The sequence below is a fragment of the Camponotus vicinus genome, unplaced genomic scaffold (genome assembly GCF_025532165.1).
Source record: "Camponotus vicinus isolate PSW18456_S1 unplaced genomic scaffold, iyCamVici1.0 SCAF_6, whole genome shotgun sequence".
NCBI lineage: Eukaryota > Metazoa > Arthropoda > Insecta > Hymenoptera > Formicidae > Camponotus > Camponotus vicinus.
The window spans coordinates 19,934,791-19,954,209 of NW_028141978.1; the positions used below are offsets into that span (position 1 = coordinate 19,934,791).

The window sequence follows — 19,419 nt, forward strand, 5'->3', positions numbered from 1 at the left end:
TACGTTACTTCTAGATGACAGGGTGGTCATCCCGGAGAAACTCAAGCCGACGATCTTAGCAGCTCTCCACAAAGGTCATCCTGGCATCAGAAGAACAAAACAACTCGCACGCGAATATGTGTATTGGCCGAAAATGTCTGAGGACATAGAACGCCTCGTACGCCAGTGCCACACATGCGCACTAAACCAGAAACTTCCAGTAAAGGTACCCCTGGATCCATGGCCTACTCCATCACGCCCAATGGAACGCGTGCACATCGACTATGCAGGACCAATCGACAGGCAATACTTACTCGTATTCGTGGATGCTTATACTAAATTCTTAGATGTGGCAATCACACCCACGATCTCAGCAAACCGTACTGTTGAATTGTGTCGCGAATTCTTTTCCAGATACGGGCCTCCAGATGTACTCGTAACAGATCATGGAACACAGTTCACCTCAGAACAATTCACAACCTTCTGCAAGGAAATACAAAGTTCTCACCTTCTATCTGCGGTGAACCACCCACAATCAAACGGCCAGGCTGAGAGGATGGTAGACACCGTAAAAAGAGCCATCGCAAAAGACCCTGACAACTGGAAAAAGCAGCTACTCGATTTTCTTTACAGCTACCGTTATACTCCGTGCTCAGTAGCACCCGAGGGAAAATCTCCTGCAGAACTCTTCTTCGGACGTCGCATGAATTCTCCTTTCACCAAATCGCTTCCGAAACCGAATAGTACCGAATCTGCATTGGCAGATCCAACTAGCGAAAAACAAGAAGCCATGGAAATGCAGTTCTCAAAACATCATGGCGCCCGGCCCCGAGATTTAGCGGTCGGAGATCGAGTAATAGTTCTAACACGCAAGAATAAACGAGAAAAAGGCGTCATTAACAAAGTCTTATCTAGAGTTCGCTATTCCGTACGCCTCGACGACGGGAAAACAATCGACCGACATATTAATCATATTTGGAAAGGCGGTTCCCCTTCTCCAACCTCACCCAAGGTTTCGGATGACGGATATATGTTTCTGCAACCACACGCATCACAGACGAAGACATCGAGCCAGCCATTATTCAGCAGACTCCGGCTAGGCCCGCCCGTAACCGGATGGCACCAAAAAGACCCGTTCGCCAAAAGCTACACTCAGCGGTAGCTTCCTGAGGAGGAAGATGTTGGGTACCGCCAATCGTCATCGCCAGATGTCGTGGGCGAGCCGCAGCGATCGCGGCGCGATCGCAGTCAGTTCGTACCGAGACGGGACACGATACATTACCTGTATTATACGAGGGTCACAATAAATCGTTACATAATTACACAACGGCCTGCCGGACCATTCCAATCCTCCTATTCGCGAACATTCACTCGAACAAAAATCCCAACAAGATTAAATAAGTGTTTTTAAAATATTTATTACTTTTACTATTATCATGTAAAATATTAATATTAAATATTTATTTAACTATTTTATCTATTTATTTATTTATTTATCTATTTCACCTATTTATTTTTAACTATTTATTATCAATGACCGATTTTCGATCATTTTTCATTATTAAAATAACGTTATTTTAAGCAACACGTATTTCTGACGTAATTCTAAGACATTTTCTTCTTTACCAAAATTTTATTTAAAGCATAATTTTATGTTATAAGATAAAATAGTTAGCGACTCATGCGGTGATAATCACCCGTCGGGCGGTCAGCTGCGCCCGCGCTCGCGGCACGCCGCGCCGCTCCTGCCTGCCTTCTGTACCCGACGCGTGATTTACTAACTATTTTTGCTCATAATTCAAAAACTACGCTTCAAATCAAATTTTGGTAAAGGAAAAATTGTCTTAGAATGGTGTCAGGAATATGTCATTTTATAGACGGATCGTTTTTCAGGATCGCCCTGTATATGTACAGGGTGAGCCATTTTAATTAACGCACGCAATTATTTCGGAAACAAAGCATTTTAGAGAAAAATGTTTCAGACAAAAGTTTTATGGTTTCGAGGGGGCCATAAGATGGTATCATTGGTTTGACCTTGAAGAGTTATTTGAAGGTCACATGAAGGTCACCTTCAATTTCTTAAATGGAACCTACTATTTGTCATTGCATATTCTTGTAGCTTATCTCGAGAGCTTTCCAAAACACTATAATTAAGTACTTTTTTGTTAAGTACTTTTTGAGTTATGAGGCTTGAAATAATTTCTTAATTTTACATAAACCGTAAAATATCTTGTAAAATATTCATTTTTCGATTATCTTACCTTAATACTTTTATGTACAAAATAATGAGAGGAATCAATTGGTCTAAAGAAAACACATAGTTGTTTTTAAGAAAAAATATGGAATTGTTAATTGCAAATTACATATTTTTTCTTCACGTGTTGCCCGTTGCTTGCGTCTCGGACTTGGCAGCTCTGCTTTGATTTGAACCCGGTATCTTATATGTACGTCCGTGGTATGCACATCCTTTCTCCCACTCTCTCTCTGCCTCTTTTCCTCTCTCCCCTACCCCTCTCACTCACCCAATCATCCACTCACCTAATCACCCACTCACTCACCCACTCATTCACCCACTCACACTCCTGTCTCCTTCCCTCTCCCTCTCGTCCATCCAAACGCACTATTTTTCTCCTCATAAATAACACCGTATTCTCTTCATAAATTAGAAGGTTGAATGCGCTGGGATTTAAAAAATAAATCACTTTGAAATTCTATAGGAAAATCTAAAAGTCACAGCATTGTTTTGTCCTTACTTCAGCGATTTATTGGATGTATTACGTGAATGTACGCTTATTTTCCTTCAGAAAATATTCCTAAGTTTCTCTGCTCTGATAAGAAGTTACATTGTCGTTTTATAATCGGAAGTTCCTCAAGAAATAAGATTTCCCTCATTTCAATGTGCTGAAGGTTCACTAAAGCAATTCCGATCCCAAAATCATAAATACGCATTATCATTAATATTTGAAAGTGCAGTCTGTAACAGATTCTTTGCAAACTCATAATCATAGTTACATTGACGAATACTGTCAAACATATAATGGCACAACGTATATCTTGTTTCGTTTGTAACAATCGTTATGTTTCTCGGGGCATGAGACGTGTAGATTTCTATGACGATGAAAAAATTCAAATCACTATACGTTATAGAGAGGAATTGAATTTACCACCTACTGTTATAAACAATGAAACACGCATTTATTTAAACTGTGGTCAGCAACTACAAAGAGAGGTAGAAGCATTAGCAGAAGATCTTGAGTGTTTACGATTAAATGTTTTCAAACAAACATCCACACATTCTTGCATGATCTGTAACAATGTACTATTGGAATTACATTGTCTTTCTATAGAAGCTAGAGTTCAAATATTCATTGATACCACTATTTACGTTCCCGATTCAGCGCGAATATGTCAACAACATTTGGACGATAAAAATTTCTTGTTAAAAATCCTATATGGGGGATTAAAGTCTATCAACAGACCTATACGGCTAAAAGGTCTTGAAATACGTAATTTCTTATACGCATTACGCGATACAGCAGTAGCAAACAAAAATAATTGTGCACACATAAATCCAGATACTATTTCAGATGAAGATTTTAAAACATTGACTTCTAACACCAAGGAGCAATTTGAAGAATTAGTTACATATTGCGATCCTGTTCAAGATATTAATCAAAGGATTGTTAACAAAGGGGATTTATTGACATTCTTATGTAAATTCCGTCAAAATCTATCAGATGAATTTTTAAAAACCCTTTTCGGCTATTCTAGTAGACAAGCTGTTAGTATGGCTATAAGTATAGTTCGAAGGTCTTTAATGTTACGTTTTGTTCCTCAAAATATTGGACTAAATTCTATCACCCGTCAAGAGTTTTGCGAGACACACGTAACAGAATTTGCAAATGAATTGTACAATAATGAACCTAATATACGCAAGGCAATTGTTATAGTTGATGGAACATATAGCTACATTGAAAAATCTGGCAATTACAAATGTCTAAGACAATCTTATTCTGTACACAAAGGACGCCATTTGGTTAAGCCTATCTTAATGGTTGCTACTGATGGCTATATTTTAGATATACATGGACCATATTTTTCAGATGGCAAAAACAATGACGCCGCTATTCTTAAAAATAAATTTCAGAGGATCTGAATGGCATTAATGATTGGTTCGAAGAAGGGGACATATTCCTCGTTGATCGCGGTTATCGTGATGTAGTACCATTTCTAAATGATCATGTTACGCGTGTGAAATGCCCGCATTTCTTCGAGAAGGCGATCGTCAGCTTTCAACCGAGATGGTAAATGCAGCACGTTTAGTTACCATACAGAGGTGGATTGTTGAAGCGCGCAATGGTCATATTAAGTCTATTTTCAAGTTCCTTGATGGAATTATCCACAAAGCTCATGTACTTCACCTACGAGATTTCTATCTCATTGCTGGAGGACTAATAAATCGTTATCATGATCTGATTCAAATGGAAGGAGAAACAGCAGAATTAGCTCGGCACATAAAAGAGCGAGTGAATGAAGTGAATATCGTTCAAGCTAGAGTTGAACAAGAAAACCTGACTCGTAAAAATACTATGTGGACATGAACGAAATCATGTTCCGGAATTTCCAAGACTTGACACTGATCAATTAAAACGCCTAACCGTAGGTGTATATCAACTCAAACTAGCACCTTCCTACATACAGGACAAAATAGATCACGACGGTACGAAAGTGTTTGAGTTTGACGAGAGCAGAAATGAACCAGGATTTATTCAAATCAGAATAAATTCAAGGTTCTGTAATACTGTGAGGTACCAGCTGTGGATAGCATTCACTATACCCGATGATAATGACAATGCGGATGAGCTAAATGAATCAGGATCCATTTTTGGGTATTACTGTACATGCAAAGCAAGCACTAGAACCTTAGGATGTCGCTCACGTGGCGAGTGTCTTATGGTTCTTAGGTTATGCCAGACATCAACAAATAATCAAATACCCCAGTACAACTATGCTCAACTACATTTTGGACGCAGCTCACAGAAACGAACAAAATGATGCAAACATAATTGTTGATGTAGAGTATATGAAAACTGAATAACTGACTGGCTAACTGACTAACTGACTGATTGACTAGATTGACTTTACTGACCAACTGATTGAGTGACCCATTGACCGATTGACTATCTGACCGAACGACTGACTTATGAACAGACTGACTGACAAAGAGGTGGAAGTCCTACCGTGCAACCTCCACGAGGTACACCTTAGGTAATGCAAATGCCGGTGGCACATTCTTTTAGGTTCACTATCACACTAAAAATAGTAGTGTCTACAAGAAAGAGGCTTCACACACAAGGCATACACACACGCGTGCATGCACTTCATATTAATATATACGACTAAGAATACGTGAAGCAGTAATTCTTGACGGCTTTATTTTGCGTTCAAAATGATCTGACTCTAAAACATGAAGAACTGCAATTTTGTGAGCCCACTAGGACTTTTATTCAGAGGATTAAATACTTACGCGTGCACACACACACGATCCATACATACACATTTGGAAGTCAATATAATAGGAATTCTTGACAGCTCTCTTGTACTGGGTTCAAAGTGCTCTAACACCAAAACTTGAAGACGTAGGGGTCTGGCACATAGAAATTCTTGTTCAGGAGACCAAAATCTACAACATATCAAAAGTTGAGCCAATTTGACTGAAACCGGGTTTTTCCTATAAAAAGTGCGGGATCCTTTGTCATCAGCGATCCGAAAAATGTGGGTGTATCAAGTTTCATGCAAATCCGTTGAAAATTGGCAAAGTTATTCATAGTGGACATATATGGGCCATTACCAGTTGTGGCACTTTTTTTTGGCCATATATGGACCATTACCAGTGAACTGGTTAAAAACGTTATAGGAATGATGTTGCCTGTCTGGGTATCTTTTAGCGTACAAACGTGCTGCCATCTTAAAACATCTTTGACTTTCCCCTAACACCATCAATATATCGAAAGCTTCTTCGTTGTTGAATACCATGATGAAAATAATGTCTTTTAGAAATTAAAAGAAAAATGCAAATATCTGATATTAACCCAAGAAAATAATAAAATGAAATTATAATTAAATTTTATTACACAAATAATGTGAAATCTCACTTTAAAAGTGAGAATGGTACTTAATGTCGAGTGGGACCCGTTTGACCACGTTAATATTGACCACGATGATATTGACCACGGTGATATTGACCACGTTGATATTGACCACAGTCCCGGAGCCTTCGACCCTCCTCCCGCAACCACCCCGCCGGTAGGTAAGGTGGACAATCGCAACGTGGTCAATATCACCGTGGTCAATATCACCGTGGTCAATCGGGACTGTGGTCAATCGGGACTGTGGTCAATCGGGACTGTGGTCAATATCACTGTGGTCAATATCAATGTGATCAATATCATCGTGGTCAATATTAACGTGGTCAAATGGGGCGCTCCCCTTAATGTCATTTAAATTCAAGAAAAAGAATTGAAGCTGATGTAGCAGCAATTAATTTAAATCTTCAAAATTCGACAAGAAAATTATCTGTTGATGCTAGGTCACATGACCGTTTGGCGTTGTTTAAAGAAAGCAAATGCATCCTTATCACCCCGAAGGCGTTCGCCCCGATCAAACCTACAAAGGCCGGAAGGAAATCCGCTTCTTCCCGGCCCCCATCACAGGCCCAACCTCCTACCTCCTCCCACAAGAAGGGAAGAAGCAAAAAGAAGAAAAGAAGAGACCCCAGAACCGCGGTGGTAATCACGTGCCCACCCGGTGGTTACAGAGAAAATCTCAGGCTGGCGGTCGGAAAATCGATTTGGCCTGGAGATTGGGAGGATGTCCGCAAGACGCGCCATAACCGGAGCTCAAATCTTTGAAATTGGGAGCCCGATAATGCGCGAAAGGCAGACGTGTTGGCTGAACGCCTATGAGAGGTCATAAGGAGGGCGTAAAAATCATCCAAACTGTCGAAATCCGCATCCGTGACTTGGATAACTCTATCATAAGCACGGATGTGATGCGAACGGTGACTGCTGTCGGGGGATGTCCCTCGGAGACTGTTAAAACCGGGGACGTAAGGTCCGCCGGCAGAGGGCTTGGCATTGTTTGAGTGCGGTGCCCAGTGGCTGCGGCCAATAAGTTGGTCGCAGCAAGGAAATTGCGCATTGGATGGATCACATGCCCGAGTGGAGACACTGGAAAGGAGACCTTTCCAATGTTTCCGGTGTCTCGAGAAGGGGCACACCATTGCGCAGCGTGGCGACGGTCTTTCGAATTGGGACACGTTGCCAAGGACTGTCGTGCTCCAGTTAAGTGCTCAATATGCGCCGACTTGGGACTAGCCTCAAATCACCGTGCTGGCTCCAAGTCGTGCGTCTCCCCGAAAAGAAGGAGAAAGGAGGCTGCAAAGCCTATCCCGCCCCCAACCTCCTCTCCTAAGGAGAACAAAAAGGTGGGAGTGGAAATAACAGCGAGGAAAAAGAGATCCCCCTACCATAAAGGCAGGCGAGGGAAAGAAGGCACAAAGAGTCCGTGGATCACCCCTCCTCTGCCGCTGATCCCGGAGAGGAGGTGGAACGCATGAGGGTTGAGTTGGAGGAGCTTCATAGCCAGTCCTAAATGGCTGCGAAGCTCCTCCTAGCCAATTTGAACCACGCTCGTCAGGCGCAGGATCTCTTCTGCCGAGCCTTGACGAGAGTGGTGTTGGGTTGAGAATCGTAGCCGATTCATACAACGTCTCCGTCAACAATCTAATTGGATTGGGTCGAATGGCGGCTCGACTGCAATAGTGAGAACGACCGCACATAGCTCCCTCCCTCAAGTTAATTGAGAGAGGGGAGGGATACGTCACGGTCAGGTGGGAGTCCATCAATGTAATAAGCTGGAGTCCTGCTCAATTTAGCGCGTGCATCGAACGAATGGGAGTTCGTGAGAAACAGCACCCCATCCCCATTTATTATCGCCGGGAATTTTAATTACGGATGTGCCGGATAGTGAAATTGCCGGATACCGGATATCCGGTAATAACATGAAACCGGATACCGGATTATCCGGGATTTTAATTTTTCGGCCGGATACCGGATATTTGCCGGATATCCGGTACTAATTTCTAAAACATACATATAAAATTATAATTTTTGGAGGTTTGGAACTTTTGGAAGGTGATGTCGAATGTTGCGGCTGCGGAACTGCTAATTTCTCGGTGTTGGATCGAGAGAAACTTGTAGACAAAAATTAAAATTTCACAATCAGTAATCATAATTTAATATTAACAAATTTTTCATAATAAACAATAACATTTCAGCGTTTCGGGGGGATAATTTATTTCGGTTATCGGAATAAACCATTTTTCCTGCGCTGAAAAGACTTTCTGAATGCAGAGAAGAAGGTGGAGCACTCAAGTATTTTAAAATCAAAATTTTGAGATTAGGATATTCTAAAACATGACTTTTCCATCATGTTAAGGGATCTTCATTTCTGGGTGACAGAGGTAGCATCAGATATTTCGTTAACTCGGCATTGTAAACTGCAGTTTTCTTTTTACTTCTATCACTCGGTTGTCTTTCAAACAATGTCTTACTTGATGAATCCTCAAAACTGCTATCATCTGATTTGGAATCGTTTACTATGTCATCGAAGCACTTCCAGATGTCATCGTGCGTTTCACTGATAATATCTTGTTTTTGAAGGTTTTCATTATGACTGTGTGTATTGTTTTCATAATCTTCGGAGACTGTATTATTCGTTGCAAGCAATTCATCAATGATCCACTGTTTGGCCTTATTTTCGTCTGACAAAAACTTAGTTTTGAATCTTGGATCTAATACGGTGGCTAGTACAAAACATTTTCGATCCTTCATATTAAATCCTACAATAAAAAATAAAATCGTTTATTTTAAAGAAAAAATAACATTGCAAATTTATTCAAGTAATGAACATTACAACAATACCTAAAGAATTAAAAAATCGTTCTTCCATCGCTTTCTTGAGCTCTTCCTTTAACATTACTACTCCAGCATCCTTTTGTCGTTTTGAAAGGTACGAATGTAAAGTAACAACTGTCGGAATAACGTATCCAATTGTCTCGTAATCAGAACTTGTTATTTTAGTTATTTCCTCAAATGGTTGGAGAACACGTATAACGTTTTCTATCATACTCCATTGCACAGCTGTAAGGGTTGGTATATCTTTTTCCGCAGCATATGCAGTTACTGCTTGTCGTTGTTCATAAAGGGGTGACATTTTTTTGGACACGTAACGATTGGACACGTAATATTGGACACTTCACGATTGGACACTGCACGATTGGACACTGAACGATTGAACACTGCACGATTGGACACTGCACGATTGGACACTGCACGATTAGACACCGTTCCACATGGGTTTGCAATATCTAAAAAAATTACCTTTTTAAAAAAGAGGTAAAAAAAGGAGCTAAGTCCCGCGTAAAAAACTGTATGTATTTGCAAACCAGTGCGTTAACTATAAAAACCTATCTCCAAAGTCATGTTATTTTATACTATAAAAACCTATCTCCAAATTCGTGTTATTTTATATATAAAAATCTATCTCTAAAGTTGTTATTTTATATCTTATAAAAATTAATGATATCAAAAAATTGTGCTAAGTAAAAATAAAAACTGATTAAAATATTTTAATTAAAAAAATTATACAAAATAGTTGTTGTAGTTTCTTACATTATATTCTACAAAATCAAAATAATATCAAAAATTTGCGTTAATTAAAAGTATAAATTTAAAAGTAGTGTAACTAAAAAAGTTGTACAAAATAATTGTTTTAATTTTTTACAAAAATAACGATACTAAAAAGTTGTGCTAACTGAATACAAATTTTTGCTATAAAATATATTTTTTTTATTTCCAGTATAAAAGAAAAACTGTATTAAATATTTTAAAAAATTATTGAAAGTATAACTAACTATTATATATATTATATTTTTTTAATAATCATATGAATATATCTTGAAGTTTAATCAAAAAAGAAAAGGAAAATGCAAGTATAAAAAACAAAAATTGTTATTAAAGAAAATAAAAATTTTTTAAATTAATACAAGAAACAAAATTTATAGAAATTAAAAATTAATATAAGTAAAAAATATTAATTAAAAAAAGACTTAGCAGTGGTTTTTTTAATTAATTTTTTTTTACTTATATTAATTTTTAATTTCTATAAATTTTGTTTTCTTGTATTAATTTAAAAAATTTTTATTTTTTTTAATACAATTTTTGTTTTTTATACTTGCATTTTCTTTTTCTTTTTTGATTAAACTTCAAGATATATTCATATGATTATTAAAAAAATATAATATATATAATAGTTAGTTATACTTTCAATAATTTTTTAAAATATTTAATACAGTTTTTCTTTTATATTGGAAATAAAAAAAATATATTTTATAGCAAAAATTTGTATTCAGTTAGCACAACTTTTTAGTATCGTTATTTTTGTAAAAAATTAAAACAATTATTTTGTACAACTTTTTTAGTTACACTACTTTTAAATTTATACTCTTAATTAACGCAAATTTTTGATATTATTTTGATTTTGTAGAATATAATGTAAGAAACTACAACTATTTTGTATAATTTTTTAAATTAAAATATTTTAATCAGTTTTTATTTTTACTTAGCACAATTTTTTTGATATCATTAATTTCTGTAAGATATAAAATAACAACTTTAGAGATAGATTTTTATATATAAAATAACACGAATTTGGAGATAGGTTTTTATAGTATAAAATAACATGACTTTGGAGATAGATTTTTATAGTTAACGCACTGGTTTGCAAATACATACAGTTTTTTACTTAGCTCCTTTTTTTACCTCTTTTTTAAAAAGGTAATTTTTTTAGAGATATCATTATTTTTTGTACTATATGTTAAACGAAAAATTTAAATTTTCTTTCAATAAATATGCTAAGAATTTGCCACCCTCATCTCTATTTCTTTACAATACTACGATCCTTTTTGGTTATGTAAATATTTAGATTTTTCAAACTTTATTATACTTATTGTAAAAATAACAAAGGATAATCACAAATCAATCTGCCATTAGAAATCTACATTTATTATTCATAATAAAATTCTAAATCTAAATTGATAAATAATCATTGTTTTGTTTATTTAATTCATCATTGAATATATAAGTAAAACGGAAAAAGAGTAAGTTTCATAATTCTATTTTTAATACTAAAAAAAATGGAGACAAATTATTGGTTACTTATCTAAATATTTTTTGACAGTTTATAAATAATGCAAAATATAAAGCATTCTTCACGAAATTGCTGATACATTACAATATTTTTTTTATATAAGACTGATCGAAATATTGTACTAAATGATAAATTATTAATCACAACTTAGATGTTACATAAATGCTTATGTTTAATAAAGAATTTTTTTACTGCTTTATTAGTGCATCACACAATAAGTACATGTAATAGATATATACAGGGTGAGTTTTATTTCGTGTGTCAATCTTTTTATCATGCGGGAGATTATCGACTGCATAATAAATTGATCGGTACATAAATGTCAATTATTTGGATCGACCGTATCAAAGGCTCGAATATAATGTGTAAAATTAAAGCAAATTAAAAGCTAAACTTATGTAGTATGGATTTATTATTATTATTATTATTAAAGCTACGTATTTATTATTATTATTATTATTATTGTACACATTATATTCGGACCTTCGATACGGTTGATCAAAAAAATTGACATTTATGTACCGATCAATTTATTATGCAGTCGATAATCTCCCGCATGATAAAAAGATTGACACACGAAATAAAACTCACCCTGTATAGTTGCATCATCTATTATTTCAAGCTCGATATCGATCGACAATTCATCATAGATCAATCAGCTACAAAGCGCCCTTAATATCACTAAACGCCGTTAGTATCACAGAGCGCTACTAACGCTGCGTCGTGAATCACTGCTAGCGCATTCTTGTGGCAGACGTTGGAAACGTATTTCTGTATATTTCTTTGTTATGTTAACAGGAGTTGACGATGACCATGACGACGTTTCTTAATCGAAATTTTCACAGTTCAGACTTTGCATCATGATATCTCCGTTTACAGAGCACGTAGCGCAAAAATAAAAACACTTTTATTATATAATTTAAACCCAAGCTATCGATTAATTCTACTAAGAACTCGATCCGTTGAGCGGTTATATGAGAAAATAAAAATATCGAATTATATTCTCAATCCGACTCGCGTAATAAGACACGGAGCGCATCTTTGCTTACGCTGGGACTTAGCTAAGACACTACCGTGTCTCTTGATTCCACACGAAACGAGGTTCAACACACACCGCATATGTACATACACACACACACACACACGCGCGCGCGCGGGGGACAAGGGAGGCCTTCGGCCCCCCTCCCGCATCCGCCCCGCCAGTAGCAATCGTGCAGTGTCCAATCGTGCAGTGTCCAATCGTGCAGTGTCCAATCGTTCAGTGTCCAATCGTGCAGTGTCCAATCGTGCAGTGTCCAATCGTGCAGTGTCCAATCGTTCAGTGTCCAATCGTGCAGTGTCCAATCGTGCAGTGTCCAATCGTGCAGTGTCCAATCGTTCAGTGTTGAATCGTTACGTATCCAAACGGGATGCGCCCTTCATAAAGCCTTGACAACATATAAAATGTGGAGTCCCATCGTGTTGTAACATCCTGGATTAATTTATGAATTGGCAACTTTAAATTTTCCTGGATGCTACTGAGTTTCGAGCAAGCGAATGAAGAATGGCTAAAATGTCCAACAATTTTCTGACATTTTCCCAAAATTGCAACGAAATTTTGATTTTTACAAATGCAATCGTGGATCACGAGTTGTAAAGTGTGAATAAAACATCCTACATTTTCTCCTAATATACCTATATGAGTAAGATATATGACATATATGATTAATGTAATATTGGCAATTTCAAATCATGGGTATATCAGTTGCTTAAAAGAAATACATCTTCAATGTAAACTCATTTAAAACCTTAAAAGTACATACCAGTTCCGACAATCATATTAGAGGCATTATCTCTTAAAATCAGGTGAATTTGACTAGAACTTATGTGCCATTCTTCCATTACATCATTTAATATTTGGCCTATATTGACGTCAGTATGGCTACCGGGAAAGTGTTTTGCGCTGAGAACATATATTTCTCTCTGCATATCATCATTTCGTATGAAATGAGACTTACAGACTTATGAATGCCTTATTGTTTACTGAACAGGTCCAGATATCGGTGGAGAACGATATATTTGTTGCAGTAGATAATTTTTCACGAATACGTGTTTTCAAATTTTCATACAGCTGTGGCATAATTTTTTGAGAAAAATATGTTCTGCAAGGTAGGGGATACTGCGGTGCCAAATACTTCATTAATCTTTCAAAACCTTTTCGCTCAACTAGAGCGAATGCTTCAGCATCAAAGGCCATCATTTCACCTTTTTTTTTTCTTTTTTTTTGCGAGAGAGGAGGAAAATGCTTTTACGCACACCGAGGATCCCGTAGTCCCCGGTAGTGTTGGACTCGGCCTATTTAGCAGCCACTACCAACTAAAAACCTCCCCTCTTGGCACCTACCAGTAGCGACTAGACTCCCGAGCGGACCCGCTCGCGCATTACCCGCTCGGGGTTCTGTGTCAGTTGGGTTTACACACCCTCGTCCAATCGGGAAATTCCTTAGTCCAAAGTGTAATGTATGTATGTTGTGTATATGTGTGCGCGTGTGTAAGTGAATGAGTGAGTGTAAGTAAGTATTAGCGTATGTACGTGTGTGTGTGTGTTAGTGTGCGTGCGTGTGTGTGCATGTGTGCGAGTGTGCGTGTAATGTGGTGAAAGTGATACCCTACCCCCAAGTTCTCACCCCTTAATCCCCCCTACCCCCCACTCCTCTCCTTCTCCAGCCCTCCACCCATCCAGAGTCCCCCGAATGTCTGATGATTATGTCCCTGTGGTTGCATACGTGTGCATGTGTATTGATGAATAATGGGGCGAATGATCCCTACCCTACCCCCCCTTACCCCTTATATTTTCCCCTCCCTACCCCCTTCCCTTCCTCCCCTAATGACCCACCAATATATCATGTAAGTGTGAATGTGTGTACTGTTTGTTGGACCTCCATACAGGGTGACCCATTTTAACTTAGGCAGCCAAATAACTCGAAAAATAAGCAAGATAGAGAAAAATGTTTTAGACAAAAGTTGTATGGTTTCGAGGGGGCCATAAGATGGTATCATTGGTTTGACCTTGAAGAGTCATTTGAAGGTCACGTGAAGGTCACTTCAATTTTTTTAAATGGAATACCCTATATATTTTTGTACATTCTTGTAGCTTATTTCGAGAGCTTTCCAAAACACTATAATTAAGTACCTTTCCGTTAAGTACTTTTTGAGTTATGATGCTTGAAATAATTTCTTAATTTTACATAAACCGTAAAATATCTTGTAAAATATTCATTTTTCGATTATCTTACCTTAATACTTTTATGTACAAAATAATGAGAGGAATCAATTGGTGTAAAGAAAACACATAGTTGTTTTTAAGAAAAAATATGGAATTGTTAATTGCAAATTACATATTTTTTCTTCGAAACAACTATGTGTTTTCTTTACACCAATTGATTCCTCTCATTATTTTGTACATAAAACTATTAAGGTAAGGTAATCGAAAAATGAATATTTTACAAGATATTTTACGGTTTATGTAAAATTAAGAAATTATTTCAAGCCTCATAACTCAAAAAGTACTTAACGAAAATGTACTTAATTATAGTGTTTTGGAAAGCTCTCGAGATGAGCTACAAGAATGTATAAAAATATATAGGATGTTCCATTTAAAAAAATTGAAGTGACCTTCACGTGACCTTCAAATGACTCTTCAAGGTCAAACCAATGATACCATCTTATGGCCCCCTCGAAACCATACAACTTTTGTCTAAAACATTTTTCTCTATCTTGCTTATTTTTCGAGTTATTTGGCTGCCTAAGTTAAAATGGGTCACCCTGTATAGTCTGATCAAGGTTTGGATTAGTAGTCAAAAATTGGATATCTGACTAATTCAAGTCCTCGTCTCCCATTAGCTGGCGTTCGCGGATTCTTTCATCATCTTCTTTCTTTAGCATGACCTCATCAGCGAAGTTGCAAAAGGCCTGCCAGCCTTCCTCTGACTCACAGATCTTCTCTATGACTTTTACTAATGATAAGTCCTCACCGATGATACTTGTAAGTATCTCCCTTTCTTCCACGCCTCTTCTCCATTCCACGCACCTTTGTGTGTTCTGCGGAGTCCTCCTCCTCCTCGCAAAGCGGGCAAATAGGGGTGTTAGCCTTCCCGATGCGGTACAAATATGTATAGAAGCAGCCGTGTTCAGTTAATAACTGTGTGGCGTGGAAGGATCGCTCACCATGCTTCCTCTCTATCCATTGCTCCATGTGAGGAAGAATCGCATCACAAGTTCTTCTTCCTGCAACCTCTCGTCTACGTAAGTAGAGCTCCCATTGTCTTCTTAGTAGGATTCCTTCGTCTGATTTAATATCCCTTTCTTCTAATTTGCTCCATTCTCCGCGTCTTTTTTAAATCATACGCACGTAAAAATACGCGTTTATAGTAAGCGGCTTGAATGGGAGCCGGGACCATCCTAGCTAATAGCAATGCAGCATCCGCTGAAATTGTCCTATATCCAGCAATGACCCGTACAGCGATCACTCTTTGGATCGCTTAATCACTGATCTTTTTTCTAGACGTGGAGTCAGCCCATATAGGTGCTCCGTACATGATAATTGAATTAATCATGGAAGCATATAATCGTCTTTTTCTCGCGCGGCCCTCTCAAGTTAGGCAAGAGGCCACTTAATGCACGTGTCACCTTGAAGACTTTCTCTTCTATGTATATCATGTGATCGACAAAGTTCCAGTCTTTGTCAATGATCAAACCTAGATATTTGATTTTTTTGCAAGTTTCTATCTCTGCATTATTTACTCTAATTCTGTACATATAATTAGCTCTAACTTGTCTGTTATCAAATATAATAGCTCCCGTTTTGTTCTCAGCGATTTCCAAACCTAAGTGTTTGATTCGCCTAAGGACTCTGCTTAGTTGCAAGTTGTTTTTCGCAATCGCACCTTTAATGGTAGCTGCGCTAGACATAATAAATGTGTCGTCGGCATATCCAATGGTTATGCTACCCGCTTATAACGGGGTACGCAGTACGTAGTCATAGGTTATGTTCCACACGGTCGATCCGAGGACCGATCCCTGTGGGACACCAGCCGTTATCTTTCTGGATTTTGTCACCCCTTCCATTGTGGGGTATTCGATATATCTATCTCTCAGGTAGTCACCAATGACTTTTCGTAGATATGTAGGAAAGCCCTTCTCCTTGAGAGCCGATCTTATTTTAGTCCACTTCAGCAAATTGAACGCATTTGTAACATCCAAGCTGGCACCGACGACTATCTCGTGGTTGCATCTGGCTTCTTCGATAAATTCTTTAACGACTAACAATGCGTCGCATGTAGAGATATTTCTACAGAATCCGAATTGGTTCGGTGCGAGCTTGGACACGGGGTGCTCCATCCAATCTTGGATTCGTCCCTCCAATATGCGCTCCATGATCTTATCGAGCTCATTTAAGAGGCATATGGGCCTCACTTTAGGCGACGCTGGGTCCAATTCCTCTTTGGGGATACGTACCAACTTCGCACGTTTCTATAGCCTGGGGAATAGTCCCTGTCTTATGTACATAGTGTACATACAGAGAAAGATAGGGATGTATGTGGGAGGAGGTCGGACGTGTCTTTACGCCCATTTGATCAACGAGCGACAAAATCCATCCGTGGCAACGACGCATATCCTGTGGAAAGAGCATTCACACACTTTTCAGCCTAACAAATAATTGCTAGAAAACAATATTCGCAGACTAGAAAAATATGTGAGGCGCAAGTGGCTGGATCGGGAATCGAACCCGAGTCTTTCGCTTTCCGGGCAACTGCTCTAGACCACTGAGCTATCCAGACCTCACACCTAATGCTGCTTTTTAACACAGTGATATGCGACTCCAGAGCGATGTTGGTATCTCACTCGATGGATGCAATGCCGATTGCCACGGAGGATCCCTGAAAGGTCGCTCGCTGACCAAATAAGTGCCGGTGGAGGTATTCGCGTGCATGCTGGCTTCCGACTGGCCTTCCGTATGAAACGGCACCGACGAGCACAACGCCGTAGAGTGACCACATCCCCCAAGATCCCTCTAGTATATACTAAAATCCCCACTGTACCAAATAGCAGTGGCGGATGGACCCTAAGATGGAGCCGGGGCAGGCCTCCAGAGAAAGAAGTACATAGATAGTTACCAATTTAGTTAATAAGGTCTTAGGTATCTTTTTCAAAAATACCGCTTTGATCCCGTCAATGCCGGGTGCCTTGTTAGCATTAGATCCTTTTTTGAGTGCACTACAAAGCTCTGAGATGGATACGTCATATTCGTCTTTCCATATAATGTGATCCAAGTCATCTTCGGTTCCGGAGTCCCAAAGTGGATCTTCTGGGAATAGCTTATCGATGACTTTATTGAGTACTTCCAATTCTAGGGTTTCTGTGAGGCTGGGTGTGGCTCTTTTTAATTTCTTTAGAACGATTCGATATGGAAAGCCCCAAGGGTCCTTGTCTATAATGCGAATCAGTTCGTCCCAAGCATCCATTTTTGCTTTTTTAATTTCGTTTCTGAGATTTTTCTTATGTTCCCTGTATATATCCTCGAGCTCTATAAAGTGATTAATTTTCTTTTTTTTTTTTTTTTTTTTTAATTTTTTGCCATCTTTTCCGCGTCTGTTGGCATTTCTTTCTCAGATCCGAAATCTTCTGGCTCCACCAATATACACTATTTTTTCTTTGTGAGCGGGCTCTTGGCATGGAAAAATCGCATGCATTACTAATGACTTCTTGCGCCCATTTGGCAGCCAGATCTGTATTCGTGTTTACATTTACATCTATATCATTATTTACATCATCATTTACACTATGTACATAGATTTCCGGAGTTGGTCCTGTACAGCTCCACTCAATCGCTTCTTTGCACATGTCCTCTTGGAATTTTTTATGCGATCATCGTATGCATTTTTTCTTCTTTTGTATATAGTTTTCTCTACTGTAGTTTATATCGAATCTTATATACATATGATCGAATAGCGTCTCTTCATCTAAAACTATCCAATTCTCAATACGGGGTCTTAATGTCGAGTTGCACCATGTAATATCGACGACAGAGGTACCTTGGTGCCGTACGCACGTGGGTTTATTCCCAGTATTAATTAGGACCATGTCTCTGCTCGCACTCCAGCGCGCCAAACGGTTTCCGCGAGAGTTGTTTTGTCTACATCCCCATAAGATGGATTTGGAGTTAAAGTCTCCGCAGAGGAGGAGGTCCCTGCTCGCCTCCTGAGTGTGGATATCCAACTCATCTATAAACTCTTCATAAGTTTCATCGTCGGCGTTTGGTGATATGTAAGCCGATATTGTGAGTTTCATCCATTGCACTACTACTGAGAAACGACCTCTTCTTTCAACTATGCCAGGTATTGGGATATTGGCACTCAGATGTATGGCAGCTCGGTCGTCGACACTACTCATCCACAAGTTATCATCAGGTACATTCTATGGCTCTGCAATTATCGATATATCGATGGATCTTTCTTTTTCTACTTGCATAAGCAAGTCTTGAGCAGCCTTACAATGATTCAAATTCGTTTGCAACAATCTAATCATTGTATATATATATAAATATGTAAATATTACTATATGTCCATTTGAGTAAGTCTATCATCAGTCCTCCTAGCAGACGATTTGTCTTCTATTTCTTCCGGTGAGGTACTCGGAAGCGGACTGCTGGTAGTGCTGAGTTTTTGTGAGTCAAGAGTTGGCGGACTAGGACTACTCGATGTCTGAGTTAGCGGGCTGTTGTCACTAATTGGAGATGTGGGTATTCTAATTACCGTACACTTGTTGGAGCCAATCCTATGTTCTCCATTCACATCCATATCAGTGCAAATCATGCACTTGGCTTTATTTTTGCACTTGGGAGCTATGTATCCCTCCATGCCGCACTTAAAGCAGCAATCTAGGTAGTTCTTGTTAGATTTACATCTTTCTTTAAACAAATTAAAAAACGAATAAATAGTTTAAGCTTCAGTGTATAACAAATAATAAAAAAGTAATTAAAATTCCGGGTCAATGAACCGAGATCGCGTATCTTGTGGCGACAAACAAAAGAAACAGCACCTATATATTATTTTGGCAAAGATGGAAAAAACTGTGAAAATAACATATGGATCAAGTGCAAGATTTATTGACAATAGACAAACGTTTCTAC

At 38.3% G+C, this 19,419-nt stretch overlaps 1 protein-coding gene across 1 annotated transcript; it reads right to left on the reverse strand.

Moving 5' to 3' along the window:
* Positions 1–16,241: 16,241 nt before the first annotated feature.
* LOC145973836 (uncharacterized) lies at positions 16,242–19,147 on the reverse strand. Its single transcript, XM_083103411.1, has 5 exons — positions 18,846–19,147; positions 18,323–18,672; positions 17,984–18,136; positions 17,405–17,814; positions 16,242–16,760 (listed from the first exon to the last, which is right to left on the reverse strand). Exons 1-5 carry the CDS (start codon positions 19,145–19,147, stop codon positions 16,242–16,244), a joined length of 1,734 nt encoding a protein of 577 aa, XP_082959537.1.
* Positions 19,148–19,419: the final 272 nt, after the last annotated feature.